The sequence below is a fragment of the Sceloporus undulatus genome, chromosome 1 (genome assembly GCF_019175285.1).
Source record: "Sceloporus undulatus isolate JIND9_A2432 ecotype Alabama chromosome 1, SceUnd_v1.1, whole genome shotgun sequence".
Taxonomy (NCBI): domain Eukaryota; kingdom Metazoa; phylum Chordata; class Lepidosauria; order Squamata; family Phrynosomatidae; genus Sceloporus; species Sceloporus undulatus.
This window is the reverse complement of record NC_056522.1, coordinates 362844695-362871510: the sequence shown is the minus strand read 5'-3', so window position 1 is coordinate 362871510 and position 26816 is coordinate 362844695. Positions and strand designations below refer to the sequence as shown.

General features: G+C 40.8%; 1 protein-coding gene across 1 annotated transcript in view; it reads right to left on the bottom strand.

Annotated features, from left to right (window-relative positions):
• Positions 1-375: 375 nt before the first annotated feature.
• Positions 376-26816, bottom strand: part of AMN (amnion associated transmembrane protein) — a 143569-nt gene continuing 117128 nt past the window's right edge. The window contains exons 7-12 of the mRNA XM_042472272.1: positions 25032-25140; positions 19918-20000; positions 18713-18899; positions 14678-14852; positions 7553-7673; positions 376-2749 (exon numbers count right to left, since the gene is read on the bottom strand). Of these exons, the coding sequence (XP_042328206.1) occupies positions 2639-2749; positions 7553-7673; positions 14678-14852; positions 18713-18899; positions 19918-20000; positions 25032-25140 (786 nt within the window). The 3' untranslated portion in view covers positions 376-2638. The remainder of the gene's footprint in view (positions 2750-7552; positions 7674-14677; positions 14853-18712; positions 18900-19917; positions 20001-25031; positions 25141-26816) is intronic.

The following is a 26816-nucleotide window of genomic DNA, read 5'->3' as shown; positions in this document are numbered from 1 at the left end:
AGTAAGCAGAAGGATGGAATACAGTTTTTAATTCCCAAATAATTGTGCAAAACATTGTTCTACTGATTATGCAACCTTTTGCAAAGTCAGATGCACAAATAGGACAGCTCTAGTTTAACTGCTTTCCACAACCATATTGGCATGATAGCACAGACTGAATTTCATTGTATGTGGGCTGAGCTGTTACTAACTGTTGGATTGGTTGAGGAGCTTATCTGATTCCTTGGAATGCAATTGCAATTGTACAATTTTCTTGTAAAAAATAAGAAAGCTAAGCTTTGATAAGAGAAATACACTGAAAAAGTCTTAACTAAGTTCTGGGTTGAAGAGAGAAGGAGCCATGCTAAGCTACTACTCCTAAAACAGACTCAAGATGTGTTCTTCTTTGAGGCTCAATTGAAACCTGAGAAGGTGAGAGATGTCATCAGAAACCCTGAGAGTTATCAATGTCTCAGTCAAAAGGAAGTTCAGCACAGGCTGAGCAGACAAAAGAGGAGGTTGTACTGTTTGTCTACTCCTATCCATGCAAACATATGTGTTTAAACTTTGAATGTGATCTGAGCCTGCATCTACACTGCAGAATTAATTCGGGTTGACACTGCTTTAACTGCCACAGCTCAATGCTATGGAATTCTGGGATGTGTAGTTTTGTAAAATAGTTAGCATTCTCTGTCAGAATTACACATCCCAGGATTTCACAGGACGGAACCATGACAGTTAAAGTGGTGTCAAACTGCATTAATTCTGTAGTGTAGCAGCAGGCCCAGTCATGTCCAAAGTATACAGCTGTAATCCAGTGCAACTGTGTTTGCAGGGTTTAAATATTAGTGTTCAGTTAGATTTAGGCCTTTGTATATTTTAGCATAGTCATTGTGCATGTGTTGGTATGCTCTTAAGTATACATTTCTGTATAAAATTTTCCTATGACTGAAATATGTTCATGAAAAATATTTGCAAAACAGTATTTTCTTTTGTATTTATCTATCTGTATATATTTTGAAAAGTAAAAAGGAAGTTGAGGGGAGAATTTGTTGCTTTATGCTTTATCTCCATTGATGGGAAACCAAAATATATTGTCACATTTATACTAATAGTCTTTTAGAATGTAAATTGACAAGTTAGTTTTTAAAATGTAGTTCAAGTGAATTTCTATCCCCAATCCTTTGGTTGCATACTTTTTCAAATTGTGGTGCAAAAATATAATACAAAATGTGTACATTATGAGGACTTGAATATGCAGAATGAATAGATTAAAGAAAATTATGTGCAAATAAGATTATAGTAGCAGAAATTCACATTAAAACATATTTTTTGAGAAACGCATACAGTAATGCAAACAACTTCTCATGTGGAGAAACGCAAAAATACAGAAATGAGACTGAATGAATTTCCATTGTACAACATTGGAAAGCTGTAGAAAGCAAAGTGATTCATCAGTTCCTACTAAGTCCTACTGATTTCCAGAGTTTAAGCATATGCTGAATACTCCTGCTGAAAATATCTTGCTCATAATTTTTCCTCGATCATGCCAATTGTTTCCTCTGAAGAACAGCAAGCAGTCATCATGAGAGAAGAGCCATACACAAATGATACAAAGTCTGCTATAACTGTTTTATTGTGACAAGAATTCCTTCTGGAAATCTGGACTGAAATCCTCTTGGGAATGTACATCTTCATAAGTGGAGTTGCATCTGCAGGAATTAGAATCGGGGCAGCTCCTTAACGTCCATCTCCATGAAGGGGCTGCTGTTATGTTACAGTGGGCCCTTGGTATCCACTGGAGTTTGGTTCCAGGAACCCCCGTGGATACCAAAATCTGTGGATGCTGAAGTCCCATTATATACAATGGCACAGTAAAATGGTATCTCTTATATAAAATGGCAAAATCAAGGTTTGCTTTTTGGAGTTTATATTTTTAAAAAATATTTTTAAGATTTTCAGATTCTTTTCAGATGCTTGACTCCATGAACTGCACTGTGTAACGGAGCCACACCTGAGTCTCCCTCATCTGAAATGTTTGGGACCAGAAGAGTTTTGGATTGTGGAATACCCAAATTTGCAAACATGCACATAATGAGTTATCTTGAAGATTGGACCCAAGTCGAAACACAAAATTCATTTATGTTTCACTTATACTTTACACACATAGCCTGAAGGTAATTTTATACAATGTTTTAAAATAATTTTGTGCATGAAAGCTTTTGTACACTGAACTATCAAAAAGCAAAGGTGTCACTGTCTCAGCCACCCATGAGAAAAGTTTTGGTTTGGGGGATATTTCAGATTTCAGAATTCCAGATATGGGAGACTCAAATTGTGGAAAGATAGAAGATTCTGGCCCTGGTGCATAAGTATGTTCTATAAATGATCAATGAATTTGCAAACAGTTTTACTTCCATAAGCAATGAGGTTGGCTAGACTCTGCCATTAGATAATTAACTTATCATTTAAGACAGGCAGTTTTAAAAAAGAATTGGGTATGATGCGCTGGGAAGTTCCTTTACACAAAAATCATGGAAATGAATGGGCTCTGTGCATGAACATGATTTCATGGACTACCTGGTAGCTTGAGATACTGACATGAAACAGCAAGTGAAGTACGGCCAATGGAGACTTAGCCAGAATGACAGCTTTGATTTTAAGCGCTAAGTTCTGTTTCATCATATAAAGGATTAATGTAATAAAGCTCGCTATTTCTGCTTCCTATCTTCTCCAGTGTCTCCTCCACAGAACACATGCCAGCTGAAGCCTATGACAGAGAGAGAGGGAAGGGACTTGTATTTAATACATTTGGTGAAAAATATTAACTTGAGAGCTTAAATGCTTTGAAGAGAAAGTAGATCTTCTGAGCTGAGAGGAATCCATACTGTCAACGCAGCACTTAAATTTCACAAAGCAATGCTCAAGGCTGTTCATTTGCTCTGCACATGATAACCCATTTCTGAACTTTAAAAAAAGCTGGATTTTATACTCAAAATACAGGGTGTTTTTTTTTTAATAAACCTGCAATACAGATGCAAAGTTGCTTAGGCTGCACAAAACCTGTTCCTGTCTCTCTGCTTCATTGTTAAGGGCCAGACCCTTGACATGATGGTGAGCACTGAATTATAAACTTTATCCTTGTTTTTCCTCTCTTTTAAATGAGGTCCCAATCCAAAGTAGGATTGCAACAGGGATAAAGGGTTAATTGCCACTCCATGCAATGGTCCTGATTGTGAACACTCTCACTTCTGTACTCAATGAAAGTTAAAGCATGTTTTGGTCCATGATCTAAAGTCTTGAGGAGCTGAAATTTTCTGGTAGGAACTAAAGAGGAATAAAAGAAAGGGATGATGGATGGATGAGTACATGTTTAGAGTCCATGATGGTACAAAGGCTGAGATTCAATAGAACTGCTGATGGAACAGAAATCTCCACCAGCATATATCTGTTGGGTTTCCCCAGTTACAAGCTGTGCCAAATAGCTTTATGGTGCTGGGGTGCACCCTGATGGCTAATCAGTGGTCAGGCAGGCTCCAGGAACCGAGAGCTCCTGGACATAATCTGGTTCCAGTTGCATATATGGGAGAAAGGAACAACCATTGCCTTCTTGGATTTCCCATGCACTGTTGCAGTTGGATGTTGCCTAGGAGCCTCCTGGCCTCTGTGCCATCAATCTGAGTTTGTGCTTGAGAGAGGGAGATTCATTGCCTCATTGAAGGAGGCAAGTGTTCCTCTTTCCCTTGCTTGTAGCCTTAATGCATTACAAACCTGGCAGGCAAGCAAAGAGAAGTGTTTTTATGGGGTTTTCGAGCTATGTGTTTAAGGAAGAGTTTATTCCTCACATTTCACCAGCATCTATGGCTGGCATCCTCAGAGAAATGTGTTTCTGTTTCTGTCTCCGCATAACTCCAATGCACTTTTGTTCTCTTCAAGTCATAAAAGCATGTGAGAGAGTTGTAAAAGTGTTCCTTTTACCAAGCTGGAAAAATCCATTTGGCAAAAGGGATGCTTTTATGATCCTCTCCCATGCTTCTACAACTGGAAGAGAATAAAAGTGCTTTGATGTCATGCAGAGACAGAGAGAAACATGCTTCTCTCTGCCTGCCTGCCAGGTTTGTTTATAATGTGATAAGGCTCTTAGACTCTGTTGAATCTGTCCTGCAACCAATACCTATGTTTACTACCAGCAGTCATCTTAGTTTGTTCTGAGAATGCAGAACACACAAGCAAACACACAGGGCCAATTTAAACTGATTTGAGGAATGGGAATGAAGAGTCCAGAAGCTTCCAAGGAATCTTTCAGGATGAAGAAAACCTCATATGGATCTCCAAAATAACATTGGTTTGTACTGGATCAAAATCTGGGATTTCAGAGAATATGTTTTCTGTAATCTGGACATGTTCCTAAACTATTTCCCCATACATATACATTGAGATTTCTCTGGAATACATCCAGTGAGGAAGACCATATCCAATGCTGCTTTTGCTTAAGGTGGTTTATTTGGAATCCATCAATGTATATGGCAACTTTCAATGCCAATTTATTCAAATGCCTACAGCTCAGGTCCAGGCTATTTGAAGAAGCATGTCTCACTGTATGAGCATGTTCAAGTTCTAATGTCTGATGGAAAGACTCTTCTTTCTGTCCAGCTACCTTCCCAGGTAAATTCAGTGGAAACAAGGAAGAGGGATTTCTTGGTGGCTGCTCCCAGACTTTCAAACTCCCTTCCTAAGGAAGCTAGGGTGGCTTCTTAGGATGGCTCCCGGCAAGTGAAAACTTTTTCCACCGGTCTTTCAGATTGCAGTGGACTTTTTAAGTGCACCAATTTGTTGATTTTTTTTTAAATACCCTGTCTTTTAATGAATTTTAAATGGTTTTAACTCTATAGATCATCTAACTGTCTGTGTGTGTTCTGATATTTTGTATGTTTTTAATTTGTACTGGTTTGGAGGAGGAGGAGGTTATTCCAGAATTCCCTAGGTGAAGAATACTGAGAGCTGCAGCTTTCAAAAGTAACTTTTCCAAGCTCAGCTAAGGACCATGCAAAAGAAACTGCTGACTCAGTTGCTCTCTCTCTCTGTGATGTTTTTTAAAAGTCTTAAAGACTGGGATGTTCCAATCTGCTTTTAGCTGAATAAATGATGCTGGCTTAACTCTTGAAAGCTGCAGTTTTATCTGTTGCTGTCATTTTTATTTTGTGGGTTTGTATTGAAGTGCAGTGTCTGGAGGCTGCTGTTACAGTTAATCATATTTTAAATTTTTATCATTTAATGTTTTATTTGTAAACTCCCTTCAGAGGGTTTTTTCAATGCAAAGGCTATATAAACTATTTTAAAGCTTCAGTTCTATGGCTGCTGCTGCTGCTGCTGCTACTTATTGTTGTTGTTGTTTTGTAACCCACTTCTCTCCCCCAAACTCCCAAACTGGGACTCAAAGCAGCTCATAATTCGAAAGAATAATACAATTATTTGGGATTGGGGTGGTAGTGAGGGAGTATGGGTTATTGTCTGCTGATATATGTTAATGCAGTTTTATGTGTTGTAATTAATTTCTTTATTTTTTGTTTGTTGTTGTTTTCTTTTTGCAAACTGGATTTGTTAATAAAGTTATTTTAACAATAAAAACATGCAAAACATGAGCATTAATTAAACTGTTTACAGTATTGAAACAATTCACCCTTAAATTAAAATAATAAAATGCAATTAAAAAGATAAAATGCTTTTGGTTAACTGTGTCCCCTGTGTGTACAAAAGAGAGACTCCAGTGTGCAGTATAGTGTATATCTACCCTTTCCAGCCTCATTCCTCATCTTCCAGTACCTTAGAGCACTTTTGTCTTTGGTTGCAGAGCCAAGAAGCTGGTGGTTGCATAGAAACATAGAGTGAGGTGGTGGCCTATGGTGGTGTAAACGTAGAAACGTAGAAACATAGAGTGAGGTGGTGGCCTATGGTGGTGTAAACGTAGAAACGTAGAGTGAGGTGGTGGCCTATGGTGGTGTTAGGCTTCCTTGATTGAATCAGTCCATCTCTGATGCAATTTTCTTCTTTTCCTAGAGCCTCCAATTTACTGAGCATTATTGGCTTTCCTAGTACGTCACATTGTCTCATAACAGGTCTGGAGTATGATTGCTTCAGTATAGTCATCATAAGTCCAAAACACACTGCAGAAATAATCCAGTTTGAGAGTTTTACTGCCCTGGCTCAGTGCTAGGGGAACCTGGAAACTGTAGTCTGCTGTAGCATCAGAGCTCTCTGACAGAGAGAGCTAAATGTCTCACAGAACGACAGTTCCTAGAATTCCCTAGCAATGAGCCAGGGCAGTTAAAGTCTCAAACTGGATTATTGCAGGATGTTTTGGACCTGAATGACCAGAACTGTAACTCACTTCTTATCAGTGGAACAAGAACAGGTGTCTGCTTGTTACATTTTCTTTCTTTCTTTCTTTCTTTCTTTCTTTCTTTCTTTCTTTCTTTCTTTCTCCCATCATGAGATTAACAGTGGAACTTAGTGTAAACAATAGAAGGAGTAAGAGGAAAAGTCACATAGGCCCTGTGTAGACTGGCACAAAGTGCCGGTCTGTGGATGGAGTCAGGGCGCAGCATCCTGATGACTCTTGCCCTAACTCCACCTCCATGGTGCCATTTTGGCATGTGCCGGTCCAGACGGTGTGTGTCATCATGATGCACCTCCTGCACTGCATCCAAATGATGCAGCACTGAGGGGGCACCATAGAGCTGTGCCGCTATGGCTATGGAACCCTTTGGAGGGCGCAAAAAGGAGCCACTTTTTGCAGCTCCTTGTTGTGCTCTCCAGAGGCCAGATTGGGGCTGTGGCATGAGGTTGCTGTGGCCCTGATCTGGCCAGGAAAGGGGCAGCTGCATGCCATCCCTTGGGGCAATCTGTATAGCCCATTAGTGGGCTGCCTCCTGCTGTCTCCTTGTGGAGTGTTATGTAGCAAACAAGGAGAAGAGGAGGGCATGAAGACAATCAGGCACAAGTGAGGGGTGGAGGGGAGGGAGAGAAATCCCATTGAAAACAAGTGCAACACTGGAAACTCAAATTAGATGGAAATGTAAAACTAAAATTTTGAACACTCGCTGTGAGTGAATGTGAGCAGATGTTTGGCAGAAGTGCTGCCCTGAAGATATGGCTGCCCAAAACAGTGGTACAGGGCAGGAACACATAGAGGCTGGGTTGTTGTGAAGTGTGAGAAAGAGCTTGGAAGACTTGGGAGTGGGATGCTTCTTTGAACACCTGAGGCCAACTCAAACAGGAGATTTAGAACAAATGTTTGATAGAAAGTATTTTACAATGGTAAAAGCAGTAAGGATAATAATAAATGTTAGTTATGAACAATGCAGTTGGATATCACTTTTAACTGCCATGGCTCAACATTATGGGATTCTGGGATTTGTAATTTTGTGAGATATTTAGATATTTGGACAGCACTCCTCTGTCAGTGACAGCCTAGGATGATTTTGGAATTTCTGTACCTTTGGATCTCTGTGTTCACAATGGTGGTATTGCCCTGTCCATACATTACCAGAAATACATAAAGGAATATCCTTACCGTTGGTGTGGATTCTGTGTCGAACATGGGATTGTCAAACCCTGTGTCATTTGATTGTTCTGAAGGATCTAGGTCATATTTTCGTTTCCAAAAGAAGTTAAGATGCAAGGAAGGGTGAGATCTATAAAAAGAAAAATTAGCAAATGCAGCTAAAATGATGGTTTCACAAGCTGAGTTATCTAAATTTTTGAAAACTCCCTGGGTGGTGGTGGTTATATTTATTTATATCCTGCCTTTATCCCAAAATTAGGGTTCAAAGTGGCTTACAATTTTAAAAATGATACAGCTAGAAACATACAAAAAGTGAACATGGGAATACGCTATTGGCAATATTAAAATTATTTTAAAACCCCCTTAAAAAGATAAAATACCATTAAAAGATAAAAGGCAATTAAACCAGTTCACTTTAAAACCGTACAGCACTCTCAACCCCACTCTTTTAAAACTTTCTATTTGATAAGCCTGCTGGAATAAAAAGGCCTTTGCTTGGTGATGGAAAGATAGCAGGACAGGGGCCAGCATCTGTTGCTAGCCTTCTCTTGCATCTCCACCATCCTTGCTTGTGATGCTGGTGGAATGGAGACAAGGGACTCTAATGATGATTTCAAGGCACAAATAGATTCCAGATCTGCAGGCCTAACTGGTTCACCATACCTGACCACTGTAGGTAGAATAATTATAGGAAATAAAGCCTTTTGAATGCAATCAGGGCAAGGTTTTGACACATGGTCCAACCTAAGTCTTATTCTTTGTTTCTGGCTTCCACTGCCCAAAGGTATTTTGGAGGTACAAATATTGGAATCCCCAAGCTAGTATGGACAATGGCCATGATGGGCAGGGAGTTCTGAAAGTTGTAATTCCCCAAAGTAACTTTCAAAGCTCTGAGCCTGTTTCTGCTTTTGCTTCACATTTCCCTTTATCACACTTGATCATGCCCAGCCACGCCTCAACTTGCTGCTTGGTTGTTGGTACCATGGGCTTGGTTGATAATATCAGACAAGGGGGCTATTGCTTTTTTTGTTGTTGTTAGACTGAGAGAATTTAATTTTCACAGGGTCACCTGATAGGGAATTGAATCCCATTCCCCTGGAATTCTAGTCTGACACTCAAAGCACTACACCACACTGTTTCCCATGCCACACTCACAAGTCTTGCACATGATAATGACCCAATAAAGAGCATATATGTGTGTGAAGTTACTACCTCAGAAAGGAACCTGTTGTTGTTGTTGTTGTTGTTATATATATACAGTATATGTGTGTGTGTGTGTGTGTGTGAGAGAGAGAGAGAGAGAGAGAGAGAGAGAGAGAGAGAGAGGTGTATGTGTGTGTCTTATATGTTATTATATTGATCTTGACTCATGATTACCCTGTGGATGAGACATCTCCAAGGATTTTATCTCATGGGGGAAAACAGGGGTTTAAATGGACTTTATCCCGTGAAAATTGCGCAATTGCGGTGAAATTTTTCACACATAACACAATTAAAGAAGACTTATTTCAGCAATAACCAGATAATAACTAGCAACAAATTATTCATGAGATTTCTCCCTAACTCCTTAGCCTTCACAGCTTTGCTTGTTGTTTGTTGTGGTGTGCCTTCAACACATTTCCTGCTACTTTCCACTTTAGCGATCATTGTTGTCTTGTCCCATAAGTTATATCATCTCATGGTATATCCAAAATAGGATAGCCCCAGTTTAGTCATTTTGGCTTCTAGAAGAGTTCTGCAGATTACACTGTTCACGGACACATTTATGTGTCTTTTCAGTGGTCCATAGTATCCACAGAATTCTTCTCCAGCATCACATTTCCAATGAGTTTATCTTCCTCATGTCAGCTTTTTTCACTGTAGAGTTTTTACAACCATACATAGAACTTAGTCTTTCAAACTACAAATCCCAAGATTCTATAGGATGCAGGCATGGCAGTAAGTGTTATCAAGGTAGTAAGTGCTATCAAAATTATATAATGGTGTGATATGAAAGAGATCACAGTTACTTGTGTAAAAGATAGTTTCATATTTCTCTACTTTTAGAACACAGAATACTTTCCTTTGAGGGACTACATTACCACAAATCTTGTGTCTACTGAAAGAGACACGATCCTGCCTGATCTTGAAAGCTAAGTAGGGTCAGTCCTGGTTAGTACTTGGATGGGAGCCCACCAACAAATACCTCATCCTGGAAGCTATATTTTAGAGGAAGGAACTGGCAAAATCACTTCTAAGTGTTTCTCCCCCCAAAACCCCTATGAAATTCATGGTGTCTCCATAAGTAAACAGGAACACACACACTGAAATCACTGCACACAAGAAAGCCTGGGTATTGTAGTTGTGTGTGTGTGTGTGTGTGTGTGTGTGTTCTTTCATTATCCCAGGACACATTGATCATGTAAATGCAAGTGGAGTAGAAGATTTCTTTCCTAGTTTTTCAAGTCCTTTAAAAAGAAAACTACACATTTGATCTCCCTCCCACCCTCTCCAAGCCCCACATCTCTCCTGAACACCAAGGGAAGAAAACCTTGAAAGAAAGAAGTTGTCTCAAACTAATGCCCAGCTTTCCTATGCAAACCCATGGGGATGAGCACACTCTATTATCAGCAATGGAAGTTTGGGGTCTTATTTAGACATTAAATTAATCTACTGTTTTATTGCTAGGAAACCCTAATCAGTTTGACACTAGCAAGGAAAACCAGCAGAGCCCAGGAGCCTTGCTGCCTCATGGGGAGGGATGGGGGAGACTAGCACTAATGAACAGGAACAGCACAAACACACAGAGCATGGAGCATTGGTTAGCCAGCTGGTAAAACACATAGAGAACTGAGCTTATCTTTCCGAGTGCGTTGAAGGAGCATTTGGGACCTTGGTTGGATGCTTGCCAGAGGTACGCATACACCATAATCAGTCCCAGTGCCTCTTGCAGCATTGCAGCATGTGTTTACGTGCCCCTTTGAAATTTCAGAACTGCAATCAGGAGCTGGTCAGGTGCTTGGCAGTCTCACCCAATCCACACACATAAAAGATTCGGTGTACTTGCACTGTCAGTCCCAGGTGGGGGAAACCATATTACTGGCTATGTGTCTCTGGCACTAATTTGGAAAACTGTGGGATTCAAGACTGATGTATCCCCTGTCCAGAAAAAAAAAAGGGAACATTTATGTGTCTTTTCAGTAGTCCATAGTATCCATAGAATTTTCCTCCTAGTGCCATTACAGCCATCACGACCATCACTTTCCATGGTAAAGCTCTGGAGATGTGCTTGATCGGGGCCCTGAAAATTCCTCAGAGAACTATAGCTCTCTTGGTTTCCAAACCAGTTCTTCACCAATTGTACTTATAGAATCATAGAGTTGGAAGAGACCACAAGGGCCATCCAGTCCAACCCCCTGCTATGCAGGAAGTCTCAATCAAAGCATCCCCGACAGATGGCCATCCAGCCTCTGCTTAAAGACTTCCAAGGAAGTCTTACGTCATCCAAAAATAAGTAACCCTAACAAAGGGCCTGAACAGACAGGCCAAAATAAAGAAGCTTTGGGTCACTTTGGATGTATGCTGTTTAAATGTTGCATGAGTCCTAACAGGTCAGAAGCCATGCCAAAGGCTGGGCATTTAGCCAACTATTGATTAACAGTAACAATACAATATAAACAAGAGATTAAAAAAAATAACCCAGTAAAACTTGAATACTGTAGGAGAAATAGACAGCTAGCCAGGTGCAATTTAGCCTTGTAAGCATCTGAGTCATGTGTGATGTCAGATAAGGAGAAGATCAGGGGAGAAAAATCAGCAGATGTAAAATAAAAAAAGATGAATGGCACCAGTAAAACTCTTTGGTGATCGTTAACATACTTTATTCAAAACGCCAATAAAAATTTCTCCTGATAGGCTGATAAGTGGGATCAGCTGGGGTCTAAATAAAGTATAAAAGCTGATCTCAGAGAGACAGAGGATGGTTTCATGACTGCTTCCAATGGAGTAATGCTATTGTTGCAACAGTGGCTGGTTGTGCTGTTTCTTACTGATATCTGATAATACTGGTTACTGCAAGGCTATTAGAAATCAAAAAGTTAAAGCATTCTCGTACCTTGGATCAAACATTAATCAGAATGGAGACTGCAGTCAAGAAACCAGTAGAAGACTAAGAATGGGGAGGGCAGCAACGAAAGAACTGGACAAGATCCTAAAGAGTAAAGACATACAAGTGGGCGCTAAAGTTAGAATTGTTCAATCCATTCTACAGTCGGTCCTTCTTATACACTGATTTTTTATACATGGATTCAAGCATCCACGGTTTGATTTTTTTTTAAAAAAAAGTATAAATCTCAAATATCAAACCTTGATTTTCCATTTTTTATAAGGGACACCATTTTGCTATGTCATTATATTAAATGGGACTTGAGCATACACAGATTTTGTTATCCATGAGGGATCTTGGAACCAAACCCCAACGTATAACAAGGGTCCATTGTATTCCCCATCACCATGTATGGATGTGAGAGCTGGACAGTGAAGAAAGCGGATAAAAAGAAAATCAACTCATTTGAGATGTGGTGCTGGAGAAGAGTGCTGAAGATACTGTGGACAGTCAAAATGAAAAGCAAGCCTGTACTCTTCCTGGAAGCCAAGATGATTACACTGAGGCTGTTGTACTTTGGCCACATCATGAGAAGGCAAATTATTGGAAAAGATAATAATGCTAGGATAGGTACAGGGCAGCAGAAAGAGAGGAAGACCACATGCCAAATGGATGGACTCAATGAAGGAGGTCATAGGACTGAATCTACAAGACCTGAGCAGGGCAATGGAGGAGCGGGGGGCTTGGAGATGTCTCATCCATAGGGTTGCCATGAGTCAAGGTTGACTTGAGGTCAGCTACCAACAAATAACAATTAGATACTCCATCACATTTATCTGCCTATTATTAATATCTCCTGTTTAGAGATCTGTAGATTCCCCTACAGATGATATTGTGTAAGATGCTTGATTCCTTACATATGATATAGAGTGATGTGAAGTTGAAGGCTTTCACGGCTGGCATCCATAGTTTTTTGTGATGTGAGGCTGTGTTCTAGAAGAGTTTATTTCTGATGTTTCCCCAGCAGCTGTGGCTGGTGTCTTCAGAAAATGCTGGCATGGAAGAGAGTGGGGTATATATACTTTTGGTTGAGAGGAGGTGATTTGTATGTTAAGAGAACAATATACAGATTAACATGCAAATCACCTCCTCTCAACCAACAGTATATATACACACCACTCTCTTCCATGCCAGCATTCTCTGAAGATGCCAGCCACAGCTGCTGGCGAAATGTCAGGAATAAACTCTTCTATAACATGGCCTCATAGCCCGAAAAACCCAGCCAAAAAGAAAAAGAAAAAAAAAAAGATATAGAGTGGATTGATAAGAATATGCCCAGGCAACATACTCTCTGTGTGAAATGATGATTCTCCCCAAAGGGAGTTAATAAAGGCATAAACTGCTTGTTTATCTTTGTAAAATAGCATTAAAGTACAAAATCACAAGTTTATTCTCCCATGTTAAATAGCTTTGAATTCCAGTACTTAAGGAACATTTAGCCTAAAAGTGTACAAAGTCACAAGTTTATTCTCTCATGTTTAATATCATCACTTAAAGATTGGAACTGATTGGCACTTAAAGGGACTGATGATACTAATTTGCTTAAATATTATTTTTAACCAACTGGAAGCTTGGGTGACCAGAAGATGGATTATACAAAATTCCAAATCAATGCAGGTTAACCTGACGAATAGTAATGGACCTGTAATCCCACAAATAAAGAGACTCTACAGAGGAACAACATCTGTTTCACAATGAAAATGTGAAAATAATTATGCTTTCAATATAATAAAGTGAATATAGGTGAAGCATTTTTCTGGATCCTGAGCAGAGAGTTTGGAAGTATGGGTATACCAATCAAAAATGAGTACACCATGCAGCTACTGTCATCTCTTTCATTCTCATACAAGGCACTGAATGCTCTACTACTGCAGTGGTTCTAAACATGTGAGTCGCCATCTGTTACTGGAATACAACTTATGGAATTTTTGATCACTGGCCTTGTTGGCTGGGGCTTCTGAGGCCCTGTCTTCATGAGCCAGAATATTCTGGCCTAAGAGTTGACCTGACATCCTCGTTGTTACCTGGCACTCTCACTGCAGTGCCACATGACTGTTTGCACACACCTCCCACTGTGCTCCATGGCATGGTAGCAGCAGTGAGTCACTCACTCTTAGGTCAGAGTGAGGCATGCAGTATCAATGACATGGCTGAGTGCCTTGTTCTGACCTCACAGCGAGTGATTTGCTGTAGCCATATCTGCATCAGGCAGCTCATTGGGATGACTTGTACATTATTTTTATTATATTTATTTGTACCTCACTCTCCCCCCCCCAAAAAAAATTGGAACTCAAGGCAGCTTGTAAACAGCTGCCCCATGTTGGAATGGAGAGCTCCAGATCTTCTAGGAAAATTCAGAGCAAAAGTTATTTTACTCCACTATAAGGCAGATATGCCCCAAGTTTGATGCTGAAGAGGCCAGATGTCATTCGGACTGTTCACACCAGAACTGGAATCTGGTCTGTTCATCGTCTGGACTCCCCTCTGAGAAGACAGGGGGAGGACATTTTATTTTGTCCATGCAGACAGGGCATGAAAGTTGAAGTCCAACAATATTTGAGAACTTGAAAGTGGAAACTGTTGCACTACTGAACCAAAACAGGAAAAGTACTAACTTGATTATGGCTAGAGAGCACTCAGCATTATATTAAAGTTCCAATGGTTGATGCGATATGAAAAAAGTAGATCTTGGGAAAACTACTACTTTGCGCTAGAACTTCCAGAATACTGACTGCAGGAATTCTAGGAGCTGTAATATAAAGAAAATAATAATAAAATAAAATAAAGGGGGGGGGGGAACTTTTCCAACCTCTGTGAAAAGAGAAAAATTCTACCTTAATTTTCTTCCTGATATGCAAGATATATTTTTTTAACTATAATCATGGAGCAGGGGAGTATCTGCATGTACTCTCCCTCAGTATTTTGAAGTGGCAAAGATCTATAGTATCATACCACAAACATTTTCTGAATATGTAGATCATCCCTGTTACCTTAATATCCCTTTCCTGTAAAGAAGCAGGACAATTCCCAACAGCAGGAGGAGAAGGACGACACCAACAACTGTCCCAGCAATCGTAGCAGTAGCGTGTCCATTGGTCCTTTGAGCATTCCAGTTACTGCCAGTAGCTGCTTGCAAGTGGCCAGCTGCAATGCCAAAGGATTCCCCTGCAAAGTGGTACAGTATGTATATCACAGCTCAGATCAGAGGTCCAATAAGTCTGCATGGAGTGAGTAATCTATTTCCTGCCAGATGGCTCCTCTCTGTCATTCCTCTTTGGCTGAATTGCTCACCCCAGTGGGTTACTAGACTGTAAATCTTTCCTTATTTCATACTCACAGTCTGGCTAAAGACTGCAAGAGGTTTTATCCATTTTCAGTTATTTCCCACATTTTGAGACTTTTGCAAACATTGCAAAGGGTTTTAAAATTTTGTTTTGTTTTGGAAATAATAATAATAATAATAATAATAATAATAATAATAATAATAATAATAATATATTTTTTTCTGGAATGCCAATGAAAATTAGAAACAAAACTAGCGAACACCAGTCTTTTTGCTTTGTAGGACTGACACCTTTTCAAAATAATGTCTTGAAATATCAAACACTCTTCACCCTGGGACAAAAGAATGATATGAATATTATTCACATTCCCTAATTCCTACTGGCAGCAAGTTGCAATTATCTCCATAGTGAGCAAATGAAGGGAGAAAATGACCTCTTCATCCACTAGCCCCTTCTAGTGTTACAATTGCAGTGTTCCTTCCCAAAATCTGATAGAACAAATGTTGGGAGACTATTCATTCCTTCATAGCACAGTCCTATATTTACTACCAAGTAACTCCCAGTGTCCATTAGGACATACTCTCAAGTGTCTGACAATGGAGCTAGTCACCTGTTACCATGAGAAGGGGTCTGGCAGGTGGTGGAAATGGTGGCAGGTGCTCTGCAGGTAGCTGAAAACCTGTTACTGCTTGTCTATTAACAGATAACATAGCATAATAATGGACAAATTTAGAAATTTGGCATATTGTAATGGCATATGTATGGCAGTAAGGCTGCCAGGTTGAATATGGGACAGGTCTCCTGTATCTTTCTGTGTATCAGTGTGAAAGCAGACAGGAAGAAAATCCACTCATGTGAAATGTGGTGCTGAAGAAGAGTTCCACAGATATCATGGATTTCTAAGAAGACAAATGAATGGGTCTTAGAGCAAATAAATCCTAGAAACAAGGGCGATAAAAATGAGGCTGTCGTACTTTGGACATACCATAAAACAATGTGATTCACTGAAAAAGACAACAGTGATTAGTAAAGTGGAAAGTAGTGGAAAAAGAGGAAGCACTACAGGTTGATAGATTCTGCCTAAGAAACCATGGGTCCTGAGTGTGCAAGATTTAGAATCATAGAGTTGGAAGTTTCTGCCATGCAGAAAGATAATAAAACCACTCCCGACAGATGGTCATCCAGCCTGTTTAAAAACCTCCAAAAGATGAGACTCCACCACAATCTGAGGGAGTGTGTTCCACAGCCCAACAGCTCTAACCATCAGGAAGTTCTTCCTAATGTTTAGGTGGAATCTCTTGAGCAAGGCAGTTACTGATGGAAGGGTTACCCTATGATCCAAAATACACTGCAGAAATAATACAATTTGAGACTGCTTTAATTGCTCTAGCTCAGTGCTAGGGAATTCAGAGAACTGTAGTTTTGTGAGATATTTAGCCTTCTCTGTCAGATATCTCTGGTACCACAACAAACTACAATTCCCAGGATTTCCCAGCACTGAGCCAAAGCAGTTATAGAGGTCTCAAACTGCATTATTTTTGCAATGTGTTTTGGACCTAAGCTGACTTGAGGTCAAACATCAAGAACTCCTGTTATCTTTAATAGCTGACTGATCCTGGAGTAGGAAGATGTAGCAGGCAATGCTATCAGCAGAATACATCCATTTCACAATGGTGATTTTTTTTTTTTTTTGGCTCTGTATGTGTAGCGTGACTTATGCATACATATGTCCCTAACTGTAAACCAGCCATTGTGTAGTTCTATCTCGCAGAACTTTATGCTACAACTCCCTGCTCTGGGATATATTAAGTATTAAAGATACAGGAGCCCTGCCCTGTATTCATCCTGGCAATCCTAAATATGAGCTATGTGACAGGAAATCCCTGGTTGGGAAGGATCATAGTCTGATTACAGAAATACCTATTTTGAATGCTAAAGGTGCCATGCTGAATCCTCGACAGAGTCTCTAATTTAAAAGGATCAGACAATCATGAAAAAGAAGACCTTGCCTGCCTCAAGCCTTAGAGACCCATGAGCAGGATACATTGGCCTAGAGGGACAATACTATTGCCTCGACTAAAGTGGCATTTTAGTTCATCTTTGAACTGATTGACCATACAGACAAATGTATTAGGTCCAGTTCTAAATCTGTGGTACACTTGCAGGCCTATGTTAAAAGGTTGTTGTGGGGATTACTCAGATATTGGCCAAGACCTTGCACAGGTCTGTAACTCCACATGTGCAGTGCTCATCATCTGTCAATCTGCTGAAAGAGGCTCAGTGAACCAGTGAACAAGGGGAGGGGAGGTGACTAAGTCTATTGAGAAGCAGCTGCTCTCAGCTCCATCAGGGGAGAGAAATGAGGGGCACATTCTCAGATTGAATGTGTCCACCTTTTCCTTTCCCCAGGAGCTCAGAGCAGTTGAATATTCATGGTCTGAATTGCCTTCCCTTCCTTCTAGTGAGAAGAAGCAAACAACTCTTGACAGCTACTGGCTGTGGAAGATTTTTGGATAGAGTGTAAGGGCAAGGTAATAACCCCCTACACCTTGCACAAAAAGGGATCTACACATACTTAAGCTGCACTTACATAAATCTAAGATGTTAGCAGGATACCTGCCATATGTGTAAGGGACCTTGAACAAATGAAATTGATGGTGCAGGCCTTGGGAAAGTCACTTACTTGTATTACAGCTTCTAGCACACCCTCCAAACTAGCATGGACACAATGGCTGGGGGATTTTGGGGATTCTAGTCTAAAACATTACTTGCCCATGTTTCAGCCTATAGATTATTACACTCATTGTCATTTGACACCTTTGACAAGAAAAGGCATCCTAATAAATTCCACCATCCAGTTCATTGACAGGCAAATCCCACCATCAAGTTAACTGACAGCTTCAACTTCCTCAAGCTTTGTTTTTTATAGCCCTTGGTGAAAGCTGGGTCCAATAAGCTTGGAAGAGCTAAATGTGTGTATAAATGAGAATCAAGCAGGACAAAATGGAGGAAGAATGCCTGACAAGTCCTCACAGCAGTAGGTTGTGTAAAACTGTATAGCCCTTGGAACAGTACCTTAATATTTAACAGATTGTGGCTGAAATGCTCAGTTTGTACAAAACACATTAAAGGCAGACAAGGCCAGAAAGTCTTTGAGCGCACAGCTCTTGTGCCTGGTCACAAATGAGGCACACAAAAAGCTGCCTTATGCCAGATCAGACTATTTGTCCATTTACACAATATTTTGCTTGACTGCACAGTGTGGCATAGTGGTTTTTGTGCTAGATTGTTACTGGGAGTTTGAGAACCAGGTTCAAAACCACACTGAGCTATGAAGGTCTCTCAAACACCCATGAGCCCTTGGGCCAGTCACTCTGTCTCAGCCTGACCAATCTCACAGATGACTTGTCACGATATAGTAGAAAGGTGGAAAGCTATGTATGTTGTCTTGAGCTCATCAGAGGAAAGAGGGAGATATAAATCTAAATGATTGAAGGTATTTGAGAATACTATTTATTCCAACTGGGACTAGCTTCCATGGCACTGTTTTTCCACTCCTGCAATGTGATCCTTAAAACTAGAAAAGCAAGGTGTTTAGTTCACAACCTTTCGTACATAGAGCAGAAGGTCTCTCCCACAAGCAAGACAGCTATACAAGACAAGGCACATTGCTGTCACTCTAAAAGCTTTACAGACCCTTTGCAACAAGCATCTGCACAATTAAAAGAAGAAAATTATTACCATGCTCTGCTATATCCCCCATGATGTCCTTAGCCAGCTGTTCAGCATGAGTCCCAATCTGTGACCCTGTCCTGTTGTCAATGAGTACAATCTGGATGGATGAGACTGAATTGCGTTGTACAGTTCCCAGAAATGCTAGTGATCCATTCACCTTTGATATGGCCATCTGAATACCTGCATTCTTGGGCTATGCAAAAACACAAGGAACATGTAAAGCACACTCACTATAGCTGGTGGATTCTTTCAAATGCTGTCTCTATAATATTAAAGAGTTGATCATACTGAGTCCAATAAGACTGATACTGTATTTCTTTGACTGACCCACAAATTATGAAAAACCTGTTTCACCTGGAGACAGCAGGAACTGAACTTGAGGTATTTGAGCAAGAAAAATATGGGTACTGCTAGGTAATATAGAGAAGAGACACTAGACCTCATCCCCTTTCCCACCACCATTCCCTTCTCCTTTTGTGTCGTGTCTTTTTAGATTGTAAGCCTGAGGGCAGGGAACCGTCTATTATCCCCTCTATTGTAAACCGCTCGGATTCCCAGTGATTGGGCGGTATATAAATAAATCCTATTATTATTATTATTATTATTATTATTATTATTATTATACTGTCCGGAAAACAGTGAATGTCTGCCTTGAATATTATTACTTAGTCCCAACTACGGTAGATTCATTTAATTGTTTTTCTTTTTAAAAAAGAGTAACTGAAGTAAACATTTCTGCACCCTGGAATGAGATTAAAAATGAACACACATATCACCTCCCGACTGGAGTAAAATGATAATTATAACTGTAGAAGGCTGAATTTCTCATGCCTTCCAGTGTCTAGTTCCAGTTTTGTCCAAAGTCAGTCAAAAACAGCAGCCCCTTCCTCTTCCTCCATTCACGGTTGGTCTTCAGTCAATTAGTACTGCCATTAAGCTAGATGTCATCCATCCTGTATCTGTGCATTTCATTTTTACTGCCCAGCTACAGTAATCAACATTTCTCCCTGTTGAAATCCTGCCCCCTGAATGTTCTTGTTTTAGCTTGGATTTTGACTTTGTAGTAATAACTACAAAATCCCAACCAACATCTGTTTAAATTCTACTTTCTAACAACTACTAAAACTATGGAAACCCTGCCCTGTTTTTCACTTGGCAACACTACCTCCTCATTGAAGTCATGCCCAATTCTAGGAACGAGGGTAGCATACCAAACTCAGAAAAGTGTGGAGTACTCTGTTCTGATACACCTCTATGTCAAAACCAGTAAAGTATTCCAATGAAACTGTGGCTCCTGTAGTTGAAACAAAACAAGACAAGAAGACATAAACAGAGTAATTGATTTAGCAATTGCAAGCAATTCCTTAGTCTGTTGTAACACTAGCAGCTTGAATGTATATTACTGTAGTCACTTTTAACTGTTCTATTACTGTGGTTGCTTTCAAGTGATCTATTACTGATGCCTCTCAAGCAAGAGTCACAAACCATTATTTAATGCCGATGCAGTCAAATCAAGTTGCTTTAGATCTAGTACCCCTGAAGTATATGCCTCTTGAATTTCACTTAGCCCTATAAAATGTGACTTGGATCACTTGCTGAAGCCATTTTTCACAGCCAGCACTGTTTTCTACAGCATGCCCAATCTCTTTCAGACAGAAGTTAGGGTCCTAGAACCCAGAGGAGTGAGTTGAGAAATATCCCCATTTCATGGCAGGCAGCTGGCTAAATACCCTTTTGGCCTTTTCCAAGCTGGTGACAGTGTGCCCTTCAGATATATGCATGCATACTCCACATGCATCCCACATCTGCTAGGGTGAGATTAAAAAATTGATAAATAAATCTGTTGGAATTAAGGAGTATAAAGTGATTAGTGAGACAGGGGAGTCTAGATAACATCTGTCCTTTCTTTAACCTCTCTGCATCTTTCTTCTGTCTATCTACTGAAGCCTTCTTACCTGCAGAGATCATCTGCCCTGCCCCCATCTTTGTGAACATTATAGCCTCGACAGACCGGCAATAAATGCCAGCTTCAGGTCAGAGTGTGGGCGTGGTGTCCACACGATGCATGCCCCAACACTGCCTTGATGCCACCATCATGCCATGCGCCTGACCGCATGGTGGGCAGCATCACGGCGCTCCTTTGGCGTTGCGTCCAGAGGGTGCCCTTTCCATGGTGCAAAAAGGAGCCTTTTATGTGGCTCCTTTTTGCGCCACAGAAATGGTAGATTGGGGCTGTGGCATGTAGTTGCCATGGCCTGATCTGGTGCAGAAAGGGATGGTCTGTTTAGACCCTTAATTAGTCTCTTTGTTCCTTTTATCTAGAAAGACAGCATTCATGGAGCTCCAGCCCCAATAATGGCTGCTAGGTTACATACAGTCATGACAGTCAGCTTTTAGGCCCTCTTCTAACCAAGTACAGTTGTGCCCGTGCCATACATGAGCACACTATACGCGGCTTCCAGCTTATGCGGAAGCTGTGCACCAATTAAAGCAATGGCACAGAGAGAAAGGCCCGTTGTATAGGTCAACTTATTATGTCTGTCTCATTTCCTATTGTAAGATGGATTTCCTGAGACAATAAATGTAAACTTTCTTTTTATATTAAAGAGCATTAAGAGTAATTACTTCTGTTTCTATCACAAACTCATGTTGCACTAGAACTGTTGCAGTCTGGTTTATATTCCTATAAAATCTACAAGTTTCAGAAGCAGTACAACTATGAAGAAAGGAAGACTCCATAGTTTCCTGCTTATAAGCATAAGCAGTGCAAGGAGCTCCCAGTTTCACAACAGATGGCTTGTTGAACCATCTTAATGGTTGAGTCACTGCTGTTCTGTCACACTTTTGACCCATTTCACTTGCAATTGCATCAATGTTAATAGAACTTAGTTCATTTAATGTCCGCCCTGCAAGTAGCATCATTTTGTACAAAGCTGAAATATCTGTTCTTTGCTGTAAAAGGAAGATTTCCAGTCTCCAGCAACTGCTTTTCATGGCTTCCCCCTTCCCCCCTGCATTCTGCAGTCATATTCAGCTTTAATACTGCTGCTACCTTTCATTTATATTCATGGCTATTTTCCCACCACCTCATTGTTCCTTCCTCCAGATTCTGTAAAAACCACTGCATTTGGAATAATTTCATCAAATGGAGTGAGCACATTTGCCAGCCAGTGATAGATTTGTTTTCCAATTGTCTTGGAGCACAATTGATGGGTGCAGGTTTGCTCAAAGTTTGGCTGGTCAGGTCAGAGCTTAGGAAAATTAGTTTTTCGGACAACAGTTCCAGAGATTCCCATGGCAATGGTGGATATAGGCTTTCTGGGAGCAATAGTCCAAAAAAGGAACCTTTCCAAACTTTTAAGTTACAAGACACTAAAATGGTAGACAGCCATGCATCACATACCTTATTGGTCTATATTAGTTGATCAGCTTTTCCCTGCCGGATGGGGGAGGAAATAACAAATGCACAGGGATTCTGGAAAATGTGCTTAACATATGGCACTACCCTAAAGCATTTAGTTTTCACATAGTAATTAGAAAGTAAAAACACTGTACAGGAGGAAAAATCATATATTTGCCTCCTGGGTAAACCAACAGACAAAAAACATATGGAGAAGGGGAAAGAAATGCCACTCACCTGTTGGACATATTTTTCATTATAAATTGCATTTCAATTTAGGTCCATTACTGTTGCCTTTAGTTAGCTTCATTCCCAGCTGTGGATTAGAATGAGTTCCTAGCAGCTGTACCCAGGCAATTTTTAAAAATGAGCTAAATCAGTTCAGTAATTGATGATGACTTTTACACACCTTGAAATTACTATTATCAGGAAGAGGCATAGACAATGCACTGGGGGCCTTGGGGTCAGCAGGTGATGATACTTTATCTCAATGCTGTGACAAGTTTCCACCTGCTGAAGCTGGTCTTCCACCTATTCAGACTATTATTGTGGTCACAAGAACAGTCCTAACCATTTTTATTAGAATTTTCTGGTCTGTTGGAAATTTAAAGTTTAGGCTTCCAACCCAAGGGTGGAGAGGGCAAAATTCATAACATGGCCAAATTCAATTTCAAAGATTTTATAGAGGGCCACAGTCTATTGGGTGGTGGGTCAAAAGGATAGGGCCAAAAATACCAGTATAGTTGAGGTTTAGGACTTTACCACACAAAGCTGTAAATTCCAAAGCAGGCCGAGGTTGTTTTTACTCCATGCCTTTTGGGTGTTTTAATTTTAATTTTTGCCATAATTGCATAATTACTGCAAAAATATATATTTTAAAAAACACATTAAAGGAACCAAGTAAAAACAACCTCAGCAAAGGCATGCATGTGCTGAAAGGCATGGAAGGTGGGGTAATGCAGCCAATGCACAAGGGACCATGGATTGCTAGAGCAGCACACTCATGCAATTGCAAAGAAGTGTGATACTGAATGTTTTCCAACTGGCATGTTCCTGTTTGCTTCACTAATATGCTCTCTCTCTGGCTTTTCTTCACGAATGAAGATTCAGGAAGGACTCATCCCACGCTTTCTACAAGCGCGTTGATGACTAAAAAGGCTGATTTGAGATAAACAAGTCTGGTTGCAGAAAGCACAGCACAATGTCTCCTTGGGTGATGTTTCCGGGTTGTGGTTCTTTCTGCGCTGTCATTTCTCTTCAAAACTCGTTCGGCGTGAGTTTTCGAAAAAGACTGCAGAATCGTAGATAGGGGGGGGGGTTACATTGTTGTTGTTTTTATTGTACTTGTATTGTATTTTTATTGTATGGTTGTACTTTGTATTTTATTATGCTGTAAACCGCCCTGATCTGTGGAAGGGTGGTATAAAAATAAAACTTTTATTATTATTTATTAGTGTGTCTCCATGCCTCCCGATGAGAGGCCAGGGCAGACCATTGTTGGTGATCAATTTGGCCAAGCCTGAGATGTTGTTTCAGGGAGTCCTTGTATCTCTTCTTTGGGGCACCCCTCTTATGCTGACCCATGGCGAGTTCACCGTAGAGTATTATTTTTGGGAGGCGATGGTCCTCCATCCTAGAAACGTGTCCTGCCCAGCGCAGCTGCGTTCTCAATAGCATGGCTTCAATGCTGGTGATCCCTGCTTGCTCAAGGACAGCAATATTTGTCACATAGTCAAGTGTACATTTAGAATTGTGCGTAAACAGCACTGATGAAAGCATTCGAGGAGTCATAGGTGTTGGTGATAGGTGACCCATGTTTCAGACCCATAAAGGAGAATAGGCAGTATAATGGTTCTGTATATATTGATTTTTGTGCTTTGCCTCAAGTGTTTGTTACTCCAGACTCTTTTGTGAAGCCTTTCAAATTCACTACTAGTCTGTGATCGATCTCTTTATCAATCTTGGCGTCTGAGGAGATGATGCTTCCCAGGTAGGTGAACTGCTGGATGGACTTAAGCACAGATTTGCCTATAGTGATGTGAGGATGGTAGTGTTCTTCCTGTGGTGCCGGCTGGTAGAGAACTTCTGTTTTCTTCAGGCTGACTTCCATCCCAAAGAGCTCTGCAGCTGTAGCAAAGCAGGATGTTAGGCGCTGCCGAGCTGCTTCTGTATGGGCAATGAGGGCAGCATCGTCAGCAAAAAGCAGCTCACAGACTAGATAGTTTAGAGTCTTGGTGCGAGCACTCAGATGGCTTAAGTTAAACAAGCTACCATCAGTACGGTAGCGTATATAAATGATGTCTTCTTCTTCGAGATTTGCTGTAGCCCTTTGGAGCATCATGCTGAAGAAGATTGTAAATAGAGTTGGAGCGAGACTGTTGTGAGACAAAGGCTGGTGTGATAAAGTTCTTAGATTCTTAATTTCTACGCACATCTGTGTCCAGGGTGGACACACTCTACCCATGGACAATACTACATAGTGGATGACTACAGTGCTTTGTACTGAAAGACACTCAACCATAGCTCTCAAAAGTCCAAATGTGCCCTCTATCTCTTAAAGGTTGAAGATCCTGTAAGACCTAAGCCATAAAGCCCCAACTTTGTCTTTATGTTTTAAATCTGCCTTGTTGATTTTCATAAATATATTTTTTAATCTTTTAAAATGAAAAGCATTTGAAATTTTGCTGGATTAAAAACAATAACCTTGACACAGATAACAGCTTCACCTTTACTTCTGATGTAGTCCAAACACTAAGGCAGGAAGCTATGAAGTTTCATTACCCTGAGCCAGACTAATGATTGACTGTCTACCTCCATTTTGTTTGTGGCAGCTCTTCCTGCTTCTAGGAGCTCCCTGCATATCCCATCTGCCTGGTGGAATCTGTTTCTGTATCATGTCACTAATATCACTGCATTTTCACTCACCGCATATTTCACAGCAATGACCAACTGGTTTCAATGGATCCTTGCATGCAGCCACTGGGCATTGATTCCCAGAATTCTGGAGCAAGGCTGCACAGATTCTGTCGTGGTCCTTTAAAAGAAACAGGTTACTAAATGAGGAGAAAGTTTTAGGCCTTCACAGCTGTTTTGACTGCCTGGTACCTCTAATACTGTCCAGCAAAGCTTTGCCAAAGACACAGACAGTTAACCCACTGAAAGACTAGAAAAGTTATTCTTTTTTTGCATTGTGACTTCTAGAATCCCTAAGACAGTATGACCAGTGGCCACATTTTCTGTAGGCTTCTGGAACCAGTAGTCTAATAAAGTGAAATTTCTGAGCTCTGGGGACTTTATCACACAAGGTTAGAGAAGTGGAATTTAACAGGTGTCTTTGACCAGTACTTATCACATGATGTCATGTCTGTCTTGCAGCTGCCTTGCATTTCATTCGCTACTGTAGTGCACCTTTTCATAGATGGGCAAACCCTGTCAATAGGCTGTCAACCTTGCTACTATTCCATTTTTGCCTTTGTGCGAAAGGTCCCTTCTGCTACAGTTTTGCTTCTCAGGCAGTAATTTGGTGTGAGGGCACATGATTTTGCTCCTCTCCTCCTTCCCCTCTTTTGTGGTCATCAACAGCTTCCTGAATATTCTTCTGGAATGCCTGAGAGAGTTGGGTATCGGAGGCACTGTTCTACAGTGGTTCCGTTCCTACCTCCCGGGAAGATTCTAGATGGTGGCGCTGGGAGACAGTTACTCCTCTAAACGAGAGCTAAAATTTGGTGTCCCTCAGGGTGCCATCCTGTCTCCCATGCTGTTTAACATTTACATGAAGTCGCTGGTGTTATCAGTACGCCAATGACACCCAAATATATTTCTCTGACTGATGTAGTGACTAAGGATTGCATCTCTCCTCTGAATGCCTGTCTTGGGGCGGTAATGGACTGGATGAGGGAAAACTGACTCGAGCTGAATCCAGGTAAGACGGAAGTACTTGTTATTGAAAACCCGAACCCGGGAATGGAGTTATGTCAGCCAGTTCTAGATGGGATCACACTTCCCATAAGTAGATACTATATCATAGAATCATAGAATCATAGAATCGTAGAGTTGGAAGAGACCACAAGGGCCATCCAGTCCAACCCCCTGCCATGCAGGAAATCACAATCAAAGCATCCCCGACAGATGGCCATCCAGCCTCTGTTTGAAGACCTCCAAGGAAGGAGGTTCCACTACACTCCGAGGGAGTTTGTTCCACTGTCGAACAGCCCTTACTGTCAGGAAGTTCCTCCTAATGTTGAGGTGGAATCTTTTTTCCTGTAGCTTGCATCCATTGCTGCGGGTCCTAGTGTCTGGAGCAGCAGAAAACAAGCTTGCTCCCTCCTCAATATGACATCTCTTCAAATATTTAAACAGAGCTATCATATCACCTCTTAACCTTCTTTTCTCCAGGCTAAACATCCCTAGCTCCCTAAGTCGTTCCTCATAGGGCATGGTTTCCAGACCTTTCACCATTTTAGTCGCTCTCCTTTGGACACGCTCCAGTTTCTCAATGTCCTTTTTTAATTGTGGTGCCCAGAACTGGACACAGTATTCCAGGTGGGGCCTGACCAGAGCAGAATATAGTGGCACTATTACTTCCCTGGATCTAGACACTATACGTCTATTGATGCAGCCTAAAATCGCATTGGCCTTGTTAGCTGCCACATCACACTGTTGACTCATGTTCAACTTGTGGTCTACTTGGACTCCTAGATCCCTTTCACA